Genomic DNA, 17,218 nt, shown 5'->3' with positions numbered 1-17,218 from the left:
GCCTACATGTAAGTTAGAGCTAACCATACATCTATATATTTATCATCTGAATTCATGGTCAAAATGTTTAGACCTTTCTGCACCGATACTTAAATACACCACTAAATAACAATTACCACAATGAACTTAACTCAAACAAAATATTTGAAACAATAGATGTTCTAAGGTAAGGTTGCTGAAGCAAGACAGAATAGAATACAAGGAAGGAATTTGTAAAGTGAAACTCATTATGTTCACCAGCTGAGACTTGATAGATCAAGTGAGTTCCACAGCTTGGGATCCTCATGCCTTACTCTTTTAATTGCAAGTTTGGTGGGTACTGAGGAATGATAAAATTTGCTGAACTGTTTTGTATTGTAAAATGGCAATGGAGTTTGTCATTTTTTTATGCACACTGAACTTATCACAGGTACTGTGCATTTGGGTACCGAGCTGGGAATTCTAAATATCACTGACTTTCAATGCTTTACAATGATAAAATAGAGGATTGCTGTGCTCTTGAAAAGAGAGGCAGAATTGAAAATGTATATCTCTCTATTTCAAAGGCTAGTGCCACAGCTGCCCCAGGCTGGCATTTCATATGATAAGTACGGCAGAATCAGAGTATTATACAAAGTTCATGAAATGTTTGTGGAAGATATGTTTTAAGTTTACACATTATTCCCATATTCCTGGATCCCCAGCCCACACAAAGACCCCGGGGAATATAACCAACAGGTCCCCAGTGCGTCCCCAGCTTACATGTATGATCCCCTATCGTTCCTACTACATGTACAGTATGTTCCTTTAGTACGAGTACACATAGTTCAGCACTCACATGCGTACATGATGAACGTGCGGTTCGTCCGCGTTCGCTTTAGACGCAGAGCACGTACGTGTCTTTACTCGACGACGGACCGCGATCATCTCTCCCCGCGCTCACACAGTCTGCCGACTGGGGGCGCTGCGTAAACAGCCACTAGTGCTGCTAACTCGCTGCAAGCACGCTTTTCCGCTGCACAGCCTCACCCTTAAAGGGGCCATGAAAATATTTTACGAAATTTGACTAAAACCCTTGAAAATGTATTTCTGGGATTTTATTGACGGGCGCAGTCCACTAATTCAATCCCCATTGAAAACAGTGTAAAATCAGCACTGTTCAGGGCCCAATAACATGTATACCAACATCCCCGAGATTTCAGGAACACAAATGAAATTATTGTCTGGTCCTTGTTCTTTCAATTTCTTTCCAATTTTTGTGGGTTGATCAATTACATTTTTAATTATTCCTACAAAACAAAATCACCCCCGAAAAGTGATTTTTCCGAAGCCCGATTGCAGCCATTTTTCAAGTGCCAACCCTCAACTTTCTTGGGTACTCAGGACCATTTTCAACCCTAGTTTTATAGCCATTCTGCTATCATATGATTCCGCCAACGATTTATAAAATCTCACCATTTTGGGGACTAAACAATCTCCTATTTAAAGGTTATGTGGGGGCACTTTTAATGCTCTGGCCAGAAATTCTCACTTGAATAAGTGGACTGCACCCTTGACCTAATTTAAAAGGAGCTTTTTTGGTTTATGCTAATAATATTTGCACATTCATGAAAAAAACTTATATGTCATCCAAGGCACCAAGCCTCAATATTGCACTAATTTGTGCACAGAAATTTCTAGATTTTTTTAAAAATACTGCTTTGGTCGTAAATTTCATTTCCTTTGGCAATTTATTGTTGAGTAAATATATGGCAATAAGAAAGCAAGCAACCTTTTCACAGAAATGTTCTCAGAGAGCAAATTTGGAGTTCACGATTTGAACATGAAAACATGCAAACTGAACCACGCCTTCCTTGATTTACATCAAAGGAAAGGCGCCTTCCCTAGTCCAGAAATTCTTAGTCAATTTGGAATATTTAAAAAGTGCACTTTTCAGTTCACGTATCTCAAGAAAAATGTCAAACAGTCTTTATAAATTTAAGAAGAGTACAGAGATACACAAAAAGTGATCTGATCTGATCATACTTAAAAAGCAAAAGATGTGCTTGATCCCTTGATAAAACTGCGAATCCTCTTAATTAAGACAACAACTCAAGGTGGAGGATGAACACTTTAACCTCGTTTACTTAAGTCAAACATAAGGTAATGATAAAGAACTCAACTTAAAGTAAAAGTCTTGTAGTCACTTAATACAAAAATAACTTACAGTTAACATCTTTTTTTTCTTTACAAACATGTCAAGAGATTTACTTGACATGTATCTTTAATACAAAAATACAGCTATGACAGCTAAGTGTCACAAAATGGTTCCGGTAACTTTAAGCATTCGTTGTAAACAATTTAAAACGGCGCCTCACTCTCAAGGCTATGCAGACAAAGCTTAAGGTACAGTTCTCAAGGTTATTGATACTCAAGATGAATCACTCTCGATGGTTGCCACTGGACCACGAAACCTGCAGTGAAGTTGACATCGTAGGTTCTCTCGGTGACTTCTTCGGAGACTTTTACACCATTCTGGAATTTTAATGTGGCATGGACCTCCTTGACACGACGGACGTTTCCAGACACCATTACTTCTATTAAAGTCGGGGTTGCTGATGGGTACTTCACGACTTGCCCCTCGTTCATCATCATTCCTTTCAGTTTTCCGCCAGATCAGGGTTCAGAGGACTGCAGCTGTTGGCTCAGGCATCAATTAACCAAAGACATCGAGCCCGGGGAAAGAGGCAACTGTGCCACATCCTGTGCCTCCAACCTTTCAGGAGTTGAGGGTTCGGACCGCTCCCTGGCAGCCTCTGTCGACGTCTCCCCGTTCCCCGTTTCAGACTCTTCTACCACCTCCGGTTGTTTCGGCTTTGACTTCCCAGGGTCCTCTGTCGTTTCCGGCACCCGGCACTCCTCTGGGTGGTCCTGCCGTCGTTCCTTATCAGCCTGCTTACTCCCTGCAGTCTTCCCACGTCTTTGTTCCTCTTGAGTTGCAGAGCAGATCTTTGGCAAGTCGTCCAGAGATAATGGATGGATGGGTTTTGTAGTGCACCCTTAAGTCATCCTTTAGTGTAGCTCCGCTCACACTTCAGGCAATAGAACTGAATCTGCCCCTTAGCTCCATGGCTCGCCCAAAACCTCATCTTGTTTACGAAAGTGTCTCCACATTCTCCGCACTTTAGAGCTCTCACTGTATTCCAGTCCGTGGGTCGACTCCATTTACCCTCTTTATCGTGCAGCTGTCTTTTCAGCTGCAAAAAGAAGAAACAAAAAATAAACGCTTATGTAATTCTCCTTGACACTTGATTCAATTCCTTCAATTTCCTGTACTACTTCTATTTTGTTAATCTCGTCCCAATCCCCAAGATTAACGATATCGCTGCGGCAGCCGTCGCGGGCGCATCAGGTTCCTTTTTGCCCACGGTGGGCTTTGCACTGTCGGAGCCGGTTCTGTTTCACTACTAGGAGGTTCTGGCGGATGTAACTGATCCACCTGTGCCTCCTGGGTCACATCCCCTTGAAGCGACTCCCTGCTCCCCGTCACTTCACCTCCCCCTGCTGTCTCCTCTACCTGAGGAAGTTCCTCTAACTCATGTGTTTCTACTCCAGGCAAGGCCTGCTGTACCTCTTCAGTCTTGTTCAACTCTCTTACTTCCTGCAAGTGAATTTCTTTGGGAACTTGATCTTCTGCTCCTTGTTTTCTACTGCTTCTGGCGCCAAGGCTCCACTGGTGTTCCTTCATAGGGCTTAAGTCGATCAGTGAGGACGACCTTCTGTTTTTTCACACTCTTTTGTTGTATCCGATTACGTCCGACAGTATGTCCACAATCAGGTAGGGACCTTCCCACCTGTGCTGTGCAGACAGCAGAACTTGCCCTCAAATCAACGAACTCTTCCTTACATACTTTCTTGTCGTAGTTACGTTTTTGCCTTCTGGCACTCCTCGCCATGTACTTGCCGGCTCTATCATGCGAACGCTGCATCCTTAACCGCATCTCTTGAGTGTAGTCAATGTTCTGTGTCTCCTCCTCTGCAGATGGTTGCTCCATAGGCAGATCAATAGGAAGGGCTTCCTCCCTCCTAACATAATCATGTTGGGAGTTTCTCCCGTTGACTCTTGTGCAATACTACGGTAATGTAACTGTTGCGAAAGGCAACTCTTTATCCCAGCCCTTATTGTTTCCCTAATCCTTCATCATGATGGAAACAATGTTCACCAGCGTCCGGTTAAAGCGCCCCACCAACCCCGTCACTGTGGCGTTGTTCGGGTCTTTTCTATTGCAAGGATCTTGCACACTTCGGCAAATAAGCTTAACTCAAAAGTTTCTTCCTTGATCGGTGTGCAGCATTTTAAGAACGCCAAACCTACATACAAATTCCTCCATGAACCGCACAGCAACAGTCTCCGCTTTCTCATCAGAAATGGGGTATGCCTCAAACCATTTGCAAAAATAATCCCCAATTACAAGAATGTATCGGTTCCTACTGGATGTTACGGTCCAACTATATCCATAGCCACTCACCCAACAGATGCCGTAACTGAGTATTGTTGTAGAGGCGCCTTTGGCTTCATAAGTCGCAACGTCTCACGAAGGATCTGCCATCTTGGGCTCTGGCCTAACCAATGGAATTGAAGGCGAACCTTTTCCAGTGCCCTTTTTGTACCCAGGTGGCCACTCGTCCTTCCCGCGTGCAACTCTTGAAGTATCCCCCCACGATACACCTGCGAATACACATTCCCTCCATCGTTGGACTCCCATCGACGCTGTAAAATATCTTGTCTCACTGCAAGTTGGTCCCACTGCAGCCAATAATTATTTGCAGCCTTTGATTTCGGAGAAACAATCTCCAAATCCGGCGGTGTCCCTGACTCTTCCATAGCTTGAATAATCCTTGAGTTGTTCCTCTCTCCAATCTTCTTTGACTTGGGGCTGCATCCCCACCACGCGTAAGTCCGCCCGAACCTACTTGCTCTGGAATGAAATGTCCGTTGCACCACTTCTTTCCACCGATTTCTCCACATCTACGATATGGACAACTTCCTCTCCTTTGCACTGCGAGCAAGGTCCACGTGAAAGGCTAACAGCATTTTGATGTGACCTACCAGCCCGATGGACTGTCTTGAAGTCAAACTCTCCTACGATCTGAAGCCAACGCGCTGTTTGCCCAATCGGGTCCTTAAAGGAGCCATCTTAAGGCCCCAAGGTCAGTCCTTATTGTGATTTGTCGTCCGTAGATGTAAGGCCTGAACTGCCTCAGAAAAGTGATAAGTGCGAACAGCTCCCTGCGTGTAACGCTATAGCTCTGCTCAGCTTTCTTCATAACCCTACTGGCATAAGCCACAACTTGCTCTTGGCCGTCCTTAAGCTGTGATAACACTCTCCGATTCCTGACGCTCTAGTATTAGTATCGAGAATGAATTCCAGCTCAGGGTCTGGATACGTCAAGCTTCGGTGAGCTGACATGTCGACCCTGGAGTTCCCGAAGCATTCCCCAGACCAATCAAATGTCCTTGACTTTCACTCAGACGATGCAAGGGTCTCACAATGTTGAAAACCCCAGGATAAATCTCCTATAGTAGGACGCCAGTCCTAAGAAACTACGAACCTCCTTCGCTGATTATTCCGGTGTAGGCCAGTCCCTTACTACCTGCACCTTTTCAGGGTCCGTTTCGACTCCAGCCGCCGAGACGATATGACCCAGTTAATGAACCCTTTGCTTAAAAAGTTCACATAAAATTTTCTGAGTTTCCAAACACAATGACGTCTTCCAGGTAGACGAGAATATCCCAGTGTAAGCCAAGGAGAACTCTCTCTATCTATGAGCCTTTTCGAACGTTGACGGCGCATTGAACATGCCGAAGGGCATGACGCGCCAGTTATACAGTCCACTCCTGGCAGCGAAAGCAGACTTCTCTCTATTTTATGCTTCACTAAGTCGGTGTGTCCTATGTCGTCCTTATTCCTTGAAAAGATTTCCTCGTGGTCACCCAACAGTCCTGTTATCTGTGTAAGAAATTCTGGGTCGACCCCTTCGAAACTCCTGTCATCTCGGTCCCTTAAATGCTCTGGTAATTCCTCTGGCTGCTTTCCTTTCGAGCATTCCTGCTGCTCTACGTCGCCTTCATGCACGGATGTAAGGAGCCCTGCCATACTCCCTTCCTTCACTACGCACTCCCGCTGTCCGGGATTAAACACCCGGATTGGCAACTTCCTTCCTCTGGTTTGACGAGTAGTCTTGCCACTACCAGTCCCGTGCTTATAAGTTCACTTTCACCTGCAAGTTCCAGTACCCCCAGTCCTTCTACTTCAGTTGCAACTCGGCTTAACACAAGGGCCTCGTGTCCTGGCGGCTCCATGGTTGACTCTTGAACCAGAACTCTGGCACAAAAATCCGCCCCTTGTGTGTCAGCCAACTTGATACACTCGCCGTTCACGGTGAACGTCAAGTCTTTAAAATCCAGTCTTCCATGGGTTGGCAATAAAAAAGTCCATGCCGAGGATTCCCTCGACCTCCAGTACAATGCAAACCGTAATCACCGACCTCCCTACCTGGGCTTCTAAGCAGGCAGTCCCCATTGTTTTGATTAAAGTCCCATCTGCACCATGTACTTCTTCTCCTTCCGTTACTAACTTAAGTCTTCACTCTTATGGAATCATGAAGTAAACCGATGAAGACAGTAGGGTAATTGTGGCTCCCGTGTCGACCGGCATGGTAACTTTTACTCTCCTGATCAATGCTGGAACAAACAGTCCACAGCATTGGTTCTTTCTTAAAGTTGGCACTTCAAGGGTGGGCAAATCTTTCTTGAAACCCGAGGATGCTTCCTCAAGGGGTTCTCCTTCTGGTAATTGTTGATCCCTTTCAAGGGCTATTACTGTGCCTGCCCCTTAGGAGTGGTCGTCTCCGGATTTTCTCGACCCCTTGTTTGCTTTAGCCGGCTCACGGGTCCCTGAGACGGCTGGTTGTCGTTTCTTATCTTCCTTGGTCTCCTGACCTTCGTCTCCTTGCATTCCCCTGCATAGTGACCTTTCTTTCTGCATTTGTAACGAATATCTTCTTCGCTTGCCTCTCTTTACACGAAAGGTGTCGTCATCTTCTTCCCCGTGTTATTATTTGCTAGATAGCTTGATCTACAGCAGTCTGGTTCATTAGGGTTCCCAAGCGGTCTCCATGGTCGACTCCTTATAACCATTCTCACGTACTTCTTTGATCTGTCCGCAGCTCTGTGCTCCTCAATCTTTTGATAACTGTCAGCAGCCAAGGCGGCTTTGACTGAATCCTCTAAGGCGCTTGGCTTTGCCCTAAAATTGGTTCCCTTATCTCTTTGCTGGACACTGAATCCTAATGTCCTCGTGCCAACCGATCCCTTTCTTCCTCTGAATACTCAGGGTACATGTAGGCAAACACTGCCCTAAACTCCTTTAATTATCGTTTTCTTTTTGGCGACGGTGCTGAAGCTCCATCAAGTGTTATTCCACCTGCTGGCCCGCACCAAACATCCAACGAACGAGTCAAATCCTGGAAGGAATACTTCTTTCCTCCCGTCTGACAGCCCAACTCACTTAAGGCCGGCCCCTGAAGACTTGCAAGACAAGAAGAAACACTTTTACTCGCTCATCACTCCATCCATTGGCCACACGGCAGTCTGTGAAGTGTGCCTTATAGCATAGAAAGAGAAAAAAAACTTTCAGGTTTATCCAGCACTGGATCAATAGACGAAAAGGGGCATTAGAGCACGTACCGCAGTGTTATTGAGTACTTTCCATGTGAACGAGTACTGTTCCATGAGAACGAGTGCTGTTCCATGAGAACGAGTACTGTTCCATGAGAACGAGTACTGTTCCATGAGAACGAGTGCTGTTCCATGAGAACGAGTGCTGTTCCTTGAGAACGAGTGTTGTTCCTTGAGAACGAGTGCTGTTCCTTGAGAACGAGTGCTGTTCTGTGAGAACGAGTGCTGTCATTGCATGAGTATGAATAAGGAGAACATTTTTCTCGAGAGTATAAAGACAGAAAAAGTATTAGAATACGAGTACCACAACACTGCCACGCCGTAGGTGTTCCCAAGGTGGTGTAAAATGGTATGTTTTTATCCTTCACCAATAGATACACACTTCAATTATGACCGAAGCTTTGAGTCACTTCTGTCACGTAGGCCATGAATTAGTCCTGGAAATGGTTGCAAATTACGAAATATCGCGCGGTTCGCTGCAAACGGACTCGTTCTGGCAACACCCTTATTACACTTTATGAATTCCCGTCTATTGCGAAATGTTAAATAACTAGCCCAGACACAAGCATAAGCCTTAACCCCAAGTTATAATGTTTGTTTTCATCCGCACTAGGCACAAGTCAGTGGTTGGAGATCACGCTGCGATCCAGCCGGGTCCTATGCAAACTAGTGACAAAGGTTTCTGACGCCGTGGAATGCCATTGAACATGAAAGCCTTTGCATGGACAGCGATGCTCGGGAGAAATGAGTCTCCTCCGCAGACACAGGCGTGATGTCATATAGAAACGAATTAGTGTGTCAGTTTAGATGTTAAAAACAAACATATGTGAATCAACGTGTAATAGTTTAGGAACACAAAGTAGTATTATAGTACATGTGGTATATACATTATAGTAGTATATATATTATAGTATTATAATTAATTTGTTTAATGGCAAGGGAAAAGAGAACGACAACCATTAATTGCGGTCAATAATTTCCTTCTCATTTACAGCTTAAAGCAACAACTCTGGACTTCATCTGCTACGGAAAACCACAAATACACAAAGCAAACGCTTTTGCTACTGAAAAGTTACTGTCGCTATATAGGGCCACAGAAATTAGTCGACCGTTCGAAGACAGTTGAAGCTCCAGTACGGGATACATATACGGTAAGCAATCACGGCAGAATTTACGGTTGGCGATTACAGAAGAATGTTTAGTCAATGTACCGAGAAAAATGAAATTCTTAAAATTAATCAACATTGAGAAAAAAACATATTATGCAAGTGGACAATGGAATACACTGCACAAGAGATTTGTTGAACAGTGCAGTTAATATGCAGTTCATGTAACCGACGTCACACCTTAGTATATTGTGGCTCAAAACAGTGTAAGGCACGTCAGGAAAAATGGTCAGGTCTGAGGCGTGACATCTGGTGGAGGCTATATTTAGAAAATGACCTAACAAAGCGCAGTTGTAATTTCTGTGCCGACATCGGTATTCATTCTGTGAAAGACAACCTGTTACGCTACTTGGGTACTCTGGCGTGAGGTAAGTTTGTTCACAAAAGTCTGACTTTCACCTAGCATTCTATTTTTTGTCTTATAAACCATTGGATAATGAACAAGTTACGATCGTACGAGCCTCTAGGGAGAGGAAACTAAAGAGAATCTGGGGATGCAACATGAAGATTTGTCGGAGCAGCCCTGGCTATTATGTGATAGAGGAAATCACAAGCAGGAAATAAACTCTGATTTCATATCTGCCAATTTTAATTCTTTGAAACGTGAGCAAATATTACCTATAACTTTGTAACAGACTGTTTCACACCTTTCTCACGCAGATCGTAGACGCAATTGCTGTAAGGATAATGAACACCAATTACCCTCCACCTGCCTATGTGGCCCAGCCCAGTGGCCAACAGCAACTGGTTAGTCTCTCATTGCAGTGATGGGATACGATAAAATAGTAACTTGGTTGTTATTTTATCATGTGGAAATGTCATGTCTTTTTAGAGTAGGAAATATCATTTCAGGTTCCTAGATGTCCAAAAGAAAGTGTAACTGCGGAGTAGTATTCCCTTTAAGATCAAAGTCAAAAATTGTGGGGAAACAGTGTCACAGACGGGAGAGTACCGGATAAGGATTTGTTATTGATGGAATTTCTCAGCAAAGGGAAATATTCAGATCGTATCAGCAAGTTAGCCGGACGTGGGAACTTGTGATGGGTTTGTTGCTCGGAATGAAAGGATTAGTGGCTGTGCCAATCCCTTGTGGCTTCAGTTTTCACCGAAAAAAGGGAATGGCAGGAGATTTAAAATCCTGTTGTTTCAGACACGTAAAAATGGCGTTTCACTTGTACCCCTAACACACACACTCCATACGTATTCCATGTTCACTGTCTGCCATTTATCGCAGGCATTTATGCCTACTCATGCATGTTTGTAGATACACAAAGGCACAAAAGCAAGTTCAAGGCAGCTAAACGACACACAAATTTTACCTCAATCATATGTGAACCACTTCAGCTCGTGGGAAAATTGTGTCCCTATATTTATTTATTTATTCCATTCCTTTACCCAGGTTATACCCAAAGAGTTAAAAACTGGTTTCCATTTGGGCCCTGATATAATGGTACACTCACATCACAAGATGTTTGAACATACAATCAACACTGAAACAAAATAAAATAATTTCAACATATGTGTACATCATAGAATAAGCAAATGAATCTGGCACTAGTAAAATAAAACAAATTTACTCATATTGTAAAACACAAATTGAATTGCTAATGTTATCAATATGAAGAAACCCATTTGGAAGAATAGGGAAATTCCCATCTGGCTCTAGTATACTTGATAAGTGTGTTGGTATCCTAGCACTATGACTATATATACCACTTCACTAATAAAATCATAATTATGCACACATGCGAACAAATGGCCTTGGCGGCAAAAAGTGTGAGCCGTGCCCTGAAAACGTACAGGGGTGCGATTATTTTCTCTCAGGTTTTCTATCTTTGTTGAGTTTTTTCTTCAGAAAATCCCGGGCCTTACGTAAAAAAGTCAAGTTGGTAGAGACTTAACCAACTCCAACGCTGTTAACTTTTCTCATATTGAATCCTATTCAGACGAGCCACGTCTAATAAAAAAGGCACATCCCAATATCTCCCTTCCAATACACGTTTTTGTGTTAGTAAACATTAATAAAAAAATAGTTTTCGTACCCATTTTTCCTGCAAGTCCAGTCTGCTATTGTAAAAATGGATTCGCCATTACGATTCGTTAGCTTCTAATGAATATTGATTTCGGTGATGTATTACTGTGGAGAGGAAATACACAGTGCGTGCGAGGCATGCATAGCACGCGTAGCCGCCGACGACAGGACGAACCTGAAGAATGTTCTTATTCTTCGGAAACTCGAAGAATTTCAATCCCAGTTCTTTTGTAGAATTTCTAGTACATCCAACAATGACGCACGATTTCGGCATTATTGTAAACGGGAAAATTTATTTATTTCGACGGGAAAAAGAGATAAAGCAGCACACAGACCGTTCCATTGTACGCGGTGCACGCACATATAGCTCCATGTTCATGTACGTTCGTAGCGGAACCAGTCGTGCCACGGATACCAGTTTCGATGTTTTTCTCCGGTATTACATATACAAATTTCGTTTCTCAACAGCACCGCCAGCAGTCAGATTGTGTGAATGTTTCATGAAACTCGAAGACACATTCAAAGGTTTCTGCAAAATTACAAAAAATACACTTACAGACACGATTTGATAATGAATACATGATTTGTTACACACTAAACACAATAATAGCTTATTTTCAAGACTTTTAAAATCGTTGGAGTTGGTGTTTAATTCCCCTGAACAGGCAGCTCTGTGATCAAATAACAGAAGCATGGTTTCTAATCATCACTTCATTTCCTTTGCTATTCTTTAACGAAGCCAAACCATTAAGAGTATACAGTGTCATTTATACATATACCTCAACCTCTTACATGAGTGCATACAGACTAACATTGTACATGTGTGGATACAATGCAAGAGTATTATAAAACGGTAGAAATATGTACGCAGTACAAAGTACAAAAAATGGGCAGTTTAGTTTAATTGAATACAAACACATAGCATTTCAAAGCAATAATCCCACGTAAGGTTCTGATACTGATAAAACTCTAAGTTGAAATGAGCCCGATGAGACATACCATCATACCTTTGCTGCCAAAGGCAAGGAAATTGAAAATTATAGTGGACGGCCGGACGGCCGTACGAATAGCCGTACAGAAATAAGTATTACAATATGGACTCCCATTTGCATCGCAGCTCGCCAAAAAGTCCCTTAAACCATCTGACCCCGGTATTTCTTCGCTATGTGAGGGCAACACAACACTTCGGGGGATGATTGCAGCAAATTAAACCGAACACCCTGCCCCCCTCGAGCTAATGTCCCAAAGTTTAAGTCGGCACTGCTTCCGTTTTGGAGAGGGGACGAAGGAAACTTGGACAAAAACACGTTTAAGACACTGTGACGACATGAATACTTTACAATGATTTTTAACTTTATCCTGTTTGATATTAGTGTCTCTAAAGGGGCTCGTTAGAAAGGATTCCTCTTCCGGCTATTACGCTGGTGCAATGCTCTTGTTGCATGTTTGATTCCTTTGCAGCAAGTTGTAATACAAGATGAACTTTCCATCGGGCAGATGTTAATTCTAATAACCAGTTTTGCCCTTAAGCCGACGCACATGCACGTATATGTATGCATATGACGTGCTTAATTTTGATAATCGGTTGGCATTCCACAGTTGATGCGGGGGCTGCTGTATATTGATATTTTGGAATCCACGTTATTGCAATGAGCCTCAATGACACGCTGGTAACTGATTTCTCAGTGACGTTGTGCAACTTATCAGAGAACGGACAAACGATGACAGTGAGCCTTGATCAGTATTTTAGCCGAGACCGAACCCACTGAGTGCCTCCCCTCCAGAAAAACAGGCCCTCAAGTGCCCCCTTAAGCCACTAACTTTTGTTCAGCGGTGTCGAAAAGGGTAAATCCGACAATATTCAGACAAGGCTGGCCTCACATTATAACTGGCCAGGGAGGCACAGTGGGCAGGAGTATTAGCGAAGTGTTGGGCCAGTGCACGCAAACAATTCCTGGAAAAAGAAGTAGTTTTCACTTCTGCCATGTTGTCTTTTTGGGTACATTATCTTAGTTCGAGGATTTTTCCAACATGCAGGCGCGTATCCTGGACTTTGTTTTTTATTATGGATTTCAATCCCTCGTTTCTTTGGTATGAGCAGCATATGCGGGAATAACACTGTGGTCACATTCTAGCATCTATTTTCTCCATCCCTGCCTTTTACGAGGTATTTTTTACCTTCACGATGTTGCACTTATCCTTCCGACTTTGACTTAAATTCTGCATCCCGTTGCATTCCGACCCTTACACCCCCGGACTGAGCTACCGTACTAGTTACATGCATCCTGAATGTGTCTGACTTAGGTGATGACTCAGCCAGCTCCATCAGTGGTAGTAAACCAGTCTCGAGAAGGAAGCTGGAAGACCATAACAAGCACTGGAATAACTCAGGTCGTTCTGGGCTCCTTGACCATCATTTTTGGAATTGTCAGCCAAACGGCTTTGAAGAACTATTACCAAAACGACATCGGATCTCCCATTTGGTGTGGTCTCCTGGTAAGTAAGAAAAACGCAACACTTAAAAAGTTCTTGTCATTTTGTGTGTTTTAAAATTTTTTAACACCGATGCTTTCATTGGTACATGTACGCGAGCAATCTCTTGTGTAGCAATCGGGATTTCCTGTTCAGTGCATTAAACTGTCATAAAAATGACAGATGAAAGGTAAAAATAACATCCAGACCGAGGGAAATTGGCATCATTCTCTTAAAATCAACTCGAAAAAACGAAAAAGAAAACTTTAGTTATGGATGAGGGTATCAGTTTTGCAGGTCTATAATTCCGTCAAATAAAAGCTCATGCTTTATCCTTAATTTCCTAAAATCCATACTTGTTAATTGGTGTTTTTTTAGTTTTACGTTGTGGCTGGAATCTTGGGCATAGTGTCTGGAAAGAAGAGAGCCGGGGTGTGGGTAAGTTGTCAGAAGTCTCCCCACCTAGAGTGAGTTAAGTCTACTACTGCATACCTACCAGATTACCAATACATATGCATTATTTCCTTGTCCATTACTTCCATTCGCTAAATTCTCGATCACCAGTAGTACGCTCGAACCCCGCGAAGGCGACCGCCATTTTCATTCGCTTTCTTGATGCGCAAAGTGCGCCAAGGCCACGTGGGGAGGAGGGAGGGAGATTGGTAATCTGGAAGGTATGCAGTAGTAGATCCAACCCACTCTAGGTGGGGGAGAGTCTACTGCCTTCAACCTACGCAGATTACCAATGCATATGCAAAGTAGCGCTGAAATCATGGACGGTGGGAAGGCGAGGATGTACCAACATCTACCCACCACCAAAGAATTAATACAGATACCTGTACAAAACAATGATAGAGCATGTTATCAGGAGGAGAAGAGCACAAACCAACTCACAATGACAAATGCTTGAGTGCCTCCTCTTGCTACGTTAGGGGACGGTACGCAGATGAGCTACTGCGATGCCGTCCGGAGTACAGTCACTCCATGTGTATGGTCCCTCTGCAAAACGTCACTGAGATGACATGAGGTGAATGTGGTAGGGGTCTTCCAACAAGCAGCTTTGCAAATGTCTATCACAGAAACCCCTTTGAAATAGGCCACTGATGATGAAACGTCACGGACGTAATGGGTGCGAATATACCGTCTACACTGGTCATCTGAGCCAGAAGGGTACTCAACAGTACCAACCTTAATAGCCGAAACCAGCACCTCGCAATCGTGTCTCTGGAGGCCGGACGATAGGGTCTGGTGGATGTGATGGACAGCTGTGTAATTGGCCCCGAATGTCCTTCGTCGATTTAGGTACCACTTCAGTATGCGGACAGGACACCAAAGTTTATCTGACGAGGATGACGCCAAGGACTGGATCGCCAGAACGAAGATATCCAGGCGATGGAAGGATGGAGTTCGATTTTTAGTGAGGAAGCCTAACTCTGGAACAAGACGTACACCCAGCGGCTCCCATTGGATGTGTGTGTCTGCTGTGGAGAGGGGTTTGATTTCAAAGCCCAACGAGAAGTCACCACAGCCAGTAAAAATGCCAGTTTGATGGTTATGTGCAGGAGGGAGGCGAAAGTTCGAGAACATTGATGTGGGAACCCGTGAGGGACGGGTCCCACTGGCCGGAGATCTGGTTCGGTGGGAGACTGACGCCCCAACATAGGTTGGAGTCATCGGTTGTGATAATTACCTCGTGCTGAGGTGAAATGAGGGGAAGACCGACAGTGAGGTGGCCCTGACCAACCACCAAGACAGGTGACGATAAATCAGATCCGACAATGGGACTTGGCGGTCGAGGGAATCTCTGCTCGGCTTGAGGTAAGAAAGAAGGTGAAGTTGGAGAGGCCGCCGCGGCATTTAAAGCCGACACCACGGGACGAGATCGACGAGGCTGGCAATCAACCCGAGAAGATGAAGCCACGCCCGATCGTTCACGCGGTAATGCCCCCGAAACAGAGGGACGCACTGGATCAGATTGTCCACACGCTGGTCGGTGGAGTTTACGATGCCACGGCGCAAGTCGAGAACGACCACAAGGAAGGTTGGCGTTTGTTACGGGCTCGGACAGGACTTCTTGTGGTTGATCAGGAAACCCAGGCGTGTGCAGGAACGTACTCCGCCGTTGTCGCCGAACTAGCCTCGACCTCGGAACAAATCATCTAGGAACTGGAAGATCAGGATGTCGGAATGACGCACTGGGCTGACACCGCCCGAACCACCCTTGTGAAATTCTAGGAGGGGTGAAAAGGCCAAAGGGTAGGGCGCAAAACTCGTCAACCAGATGGCGGTACGAGAAACGGAGGAATCGGCGATCTTGAATATGAATGGGGTTGTGTAGATAGGCGTCCTGTATGAGCTGGAATGGGAACAGCCCGCTTAACAGTACGGAGCCTCTTTATCCAGAAGTTCTTTGGCCGGTTGTTGAGCGGCTTCAAATTGAGGACTGGTTGCCCCTTCCCAGGTTTTCTTTTTGGAACGAGAAAGAACGTTGACATGAATCCTCGTTGAGCACAATCTGGTTGAACTGGTAGAGTGGCGCGCTTTTCCATCAGAGCTGGGATTTCCGAGCCAGAGCCTGTCGCTGGGATGGGTCTTTCAGGATTGGAGTTAGTCAGAATAATTGTTAGACGGAGAGTGACTCGTGAACTCCAAACGGTAGCCGTAGGTGAGAGAATCCTGCAAAGTCTACAGGGCGTCCGTCTGTCTTATTCACTGTCTTATTCCCTAGGTGAGCAAGGACCAAAACGACCGCACCACTGTCCTTACTAACCGGCGATCCGTGGCCCGATCTGCACCCCTCCCACCAAAAATGTGGTATCGCTGTTTCTAAAATAATGTCATTTTTAATTAGTCAAACACAAAGAAAAAGATATAGCAATGTTTACAGGAGGGCAACTTGGACTTGTTCAATGCATTGAACAAGTCAAAGCTTTTAATGCCAAAAGTAAGGCTATTCAAGCTGGAAGGTTTCGAAGGGGGGGGGCTGCAAAATGGCAGCCTGGAACCAAATTCAGAGGGTAAGCCTAGCTTTTGGAAGAATCATTCCGTCTCACGCTATTCTGCCCATCTTTGAATGTAGACCTGCGTCACATCTCAGGCATATTTAGTGTCGTACTTTCACATGCATTAAACTAATCAGATTTGTTAATGATTCCTTTTTCGTGCAGGCTATCGCTTACATGGTCATGTCCATCTTGGCTTCTCTGTCTGCGATTTGTGTCATCGGCTTCAGCGCCGCTGGACTGACATTTGTCAATGGATATTATTGCCGTTATCACTACTTTTATACGGAAGTATGTGACTTGAAGGTGAGAACTTTATCTTTTCGTGTGTCAGTGCGGTAGGTCTGATTTTCCTATGTTATCAAGGAGACCATTTTCTGCCTATGAATTCATTACTTTCCAAAAGACGGGCGATGTTTTCAAATGAAAATCACCACTTTAAAAGACAAATTCGCCAGACTATCATTGAATGTGACTGGGTTTTGAAAATTAAGAAAGTACTTCCTGGCGCAGGCTGTAACAAAAGGCTAATGTTGAGAGGATAAGGCATCACAAATGTTTTGCACTTAGTAGGGTTAAAGATGCAAAAGGCCAAATTGACCCGAAACATAAGAATGGTTCGAGCGGCCAACACGAAACCAGAACCGACTCAACCGAACATAATGTCATAGATAAATAATGACTTTAAAAACCAACCCGGTCTCGGTTTCGGGTTGGGTTTTTACAACAAAAGCCACGACACAAAAATTTCAAAATTTGCCCAATTTCGCTCAGGATGCTTTTCACTCTCAGTAACGCCAATTGCACCATTTTGGTCTATGTTTGTCCAGAAAGCTTTCATTGGTGT

At 44.2% G+C, this 17,218-nt stretch overlaps 2 protein-coding genes across 8 annotated transcripts in view; one reads left to right on the top strand and one right to left on the bottom strand.

Annotated features, from left to right (window-relative positions):
- Positions 1-17,218, bottom strand: part of LOC147798132 (uncharacterized) — a 104,226-nt gene that overhangs the window by 29,487 nt on the left and 57,521 nt on the right. For all 7 annotated transcript variants that reach the window (XR_015426469.1, XR_015426466.1, XR_015426468.1 and 4 more), the window contains exon 5: positions 818-3,215. Coding sequence is in view for 3 of the 7 variants with exons in the window: in XM_087141366.1 (XP_086997492.1) it covers positions 818-906 (89 nt within the window). In the remaining 4 variants the exon portion in view is untranslated. The remainder of the gene's footprint in view (positions 1-817; positions 3,216-17,218) is intronic.
- The window catches only part of LOC110981980 (uncharacterized), a 28,884-nt gene continuing 20,759 nt past the window's right edge, over positions 9,094-17,218 (top strand). Inside the window, exons 1-3 of the mRNA XM_087141363.1 lie at positions 9,094-9,233; positions 9,526-9,612; positions 13,202-13,393. Of these exons, the coding sequence (XP_086997489.1) occupies positions 9,553-9,612; positions 13,202-13,393 (252 nt within the window). The 5' untranslated portion in view covers positions 9,094-9,233; positions 9,526-9,552. The remainder of the gene's footprint in view (positions 9,234-9,525; positions 9,613-13,201; positions 13,394-17,218) is intronic.

The sequence above is a fragment of the Acanthaster planci genome, linkage group LG09 (genome assembly GCF_054643075.1).
Source record: "Acanthaster planci isolate LZ-2023a linkage group LG09, COTS_SCS, whole genome shotgun sequence".
Lineage (NCBI taxonomy): Eukaryota > Metazoa > Echinodermata > Asteroidea > Valvatida > Acanthasteridae > Acanthaster > Acanthaster planci.
The sequence above is the reverse complement of the archived record's forward strand: the minus strand, read 5'-3'. Positions and strand labels throughout refer to the sequence as shown.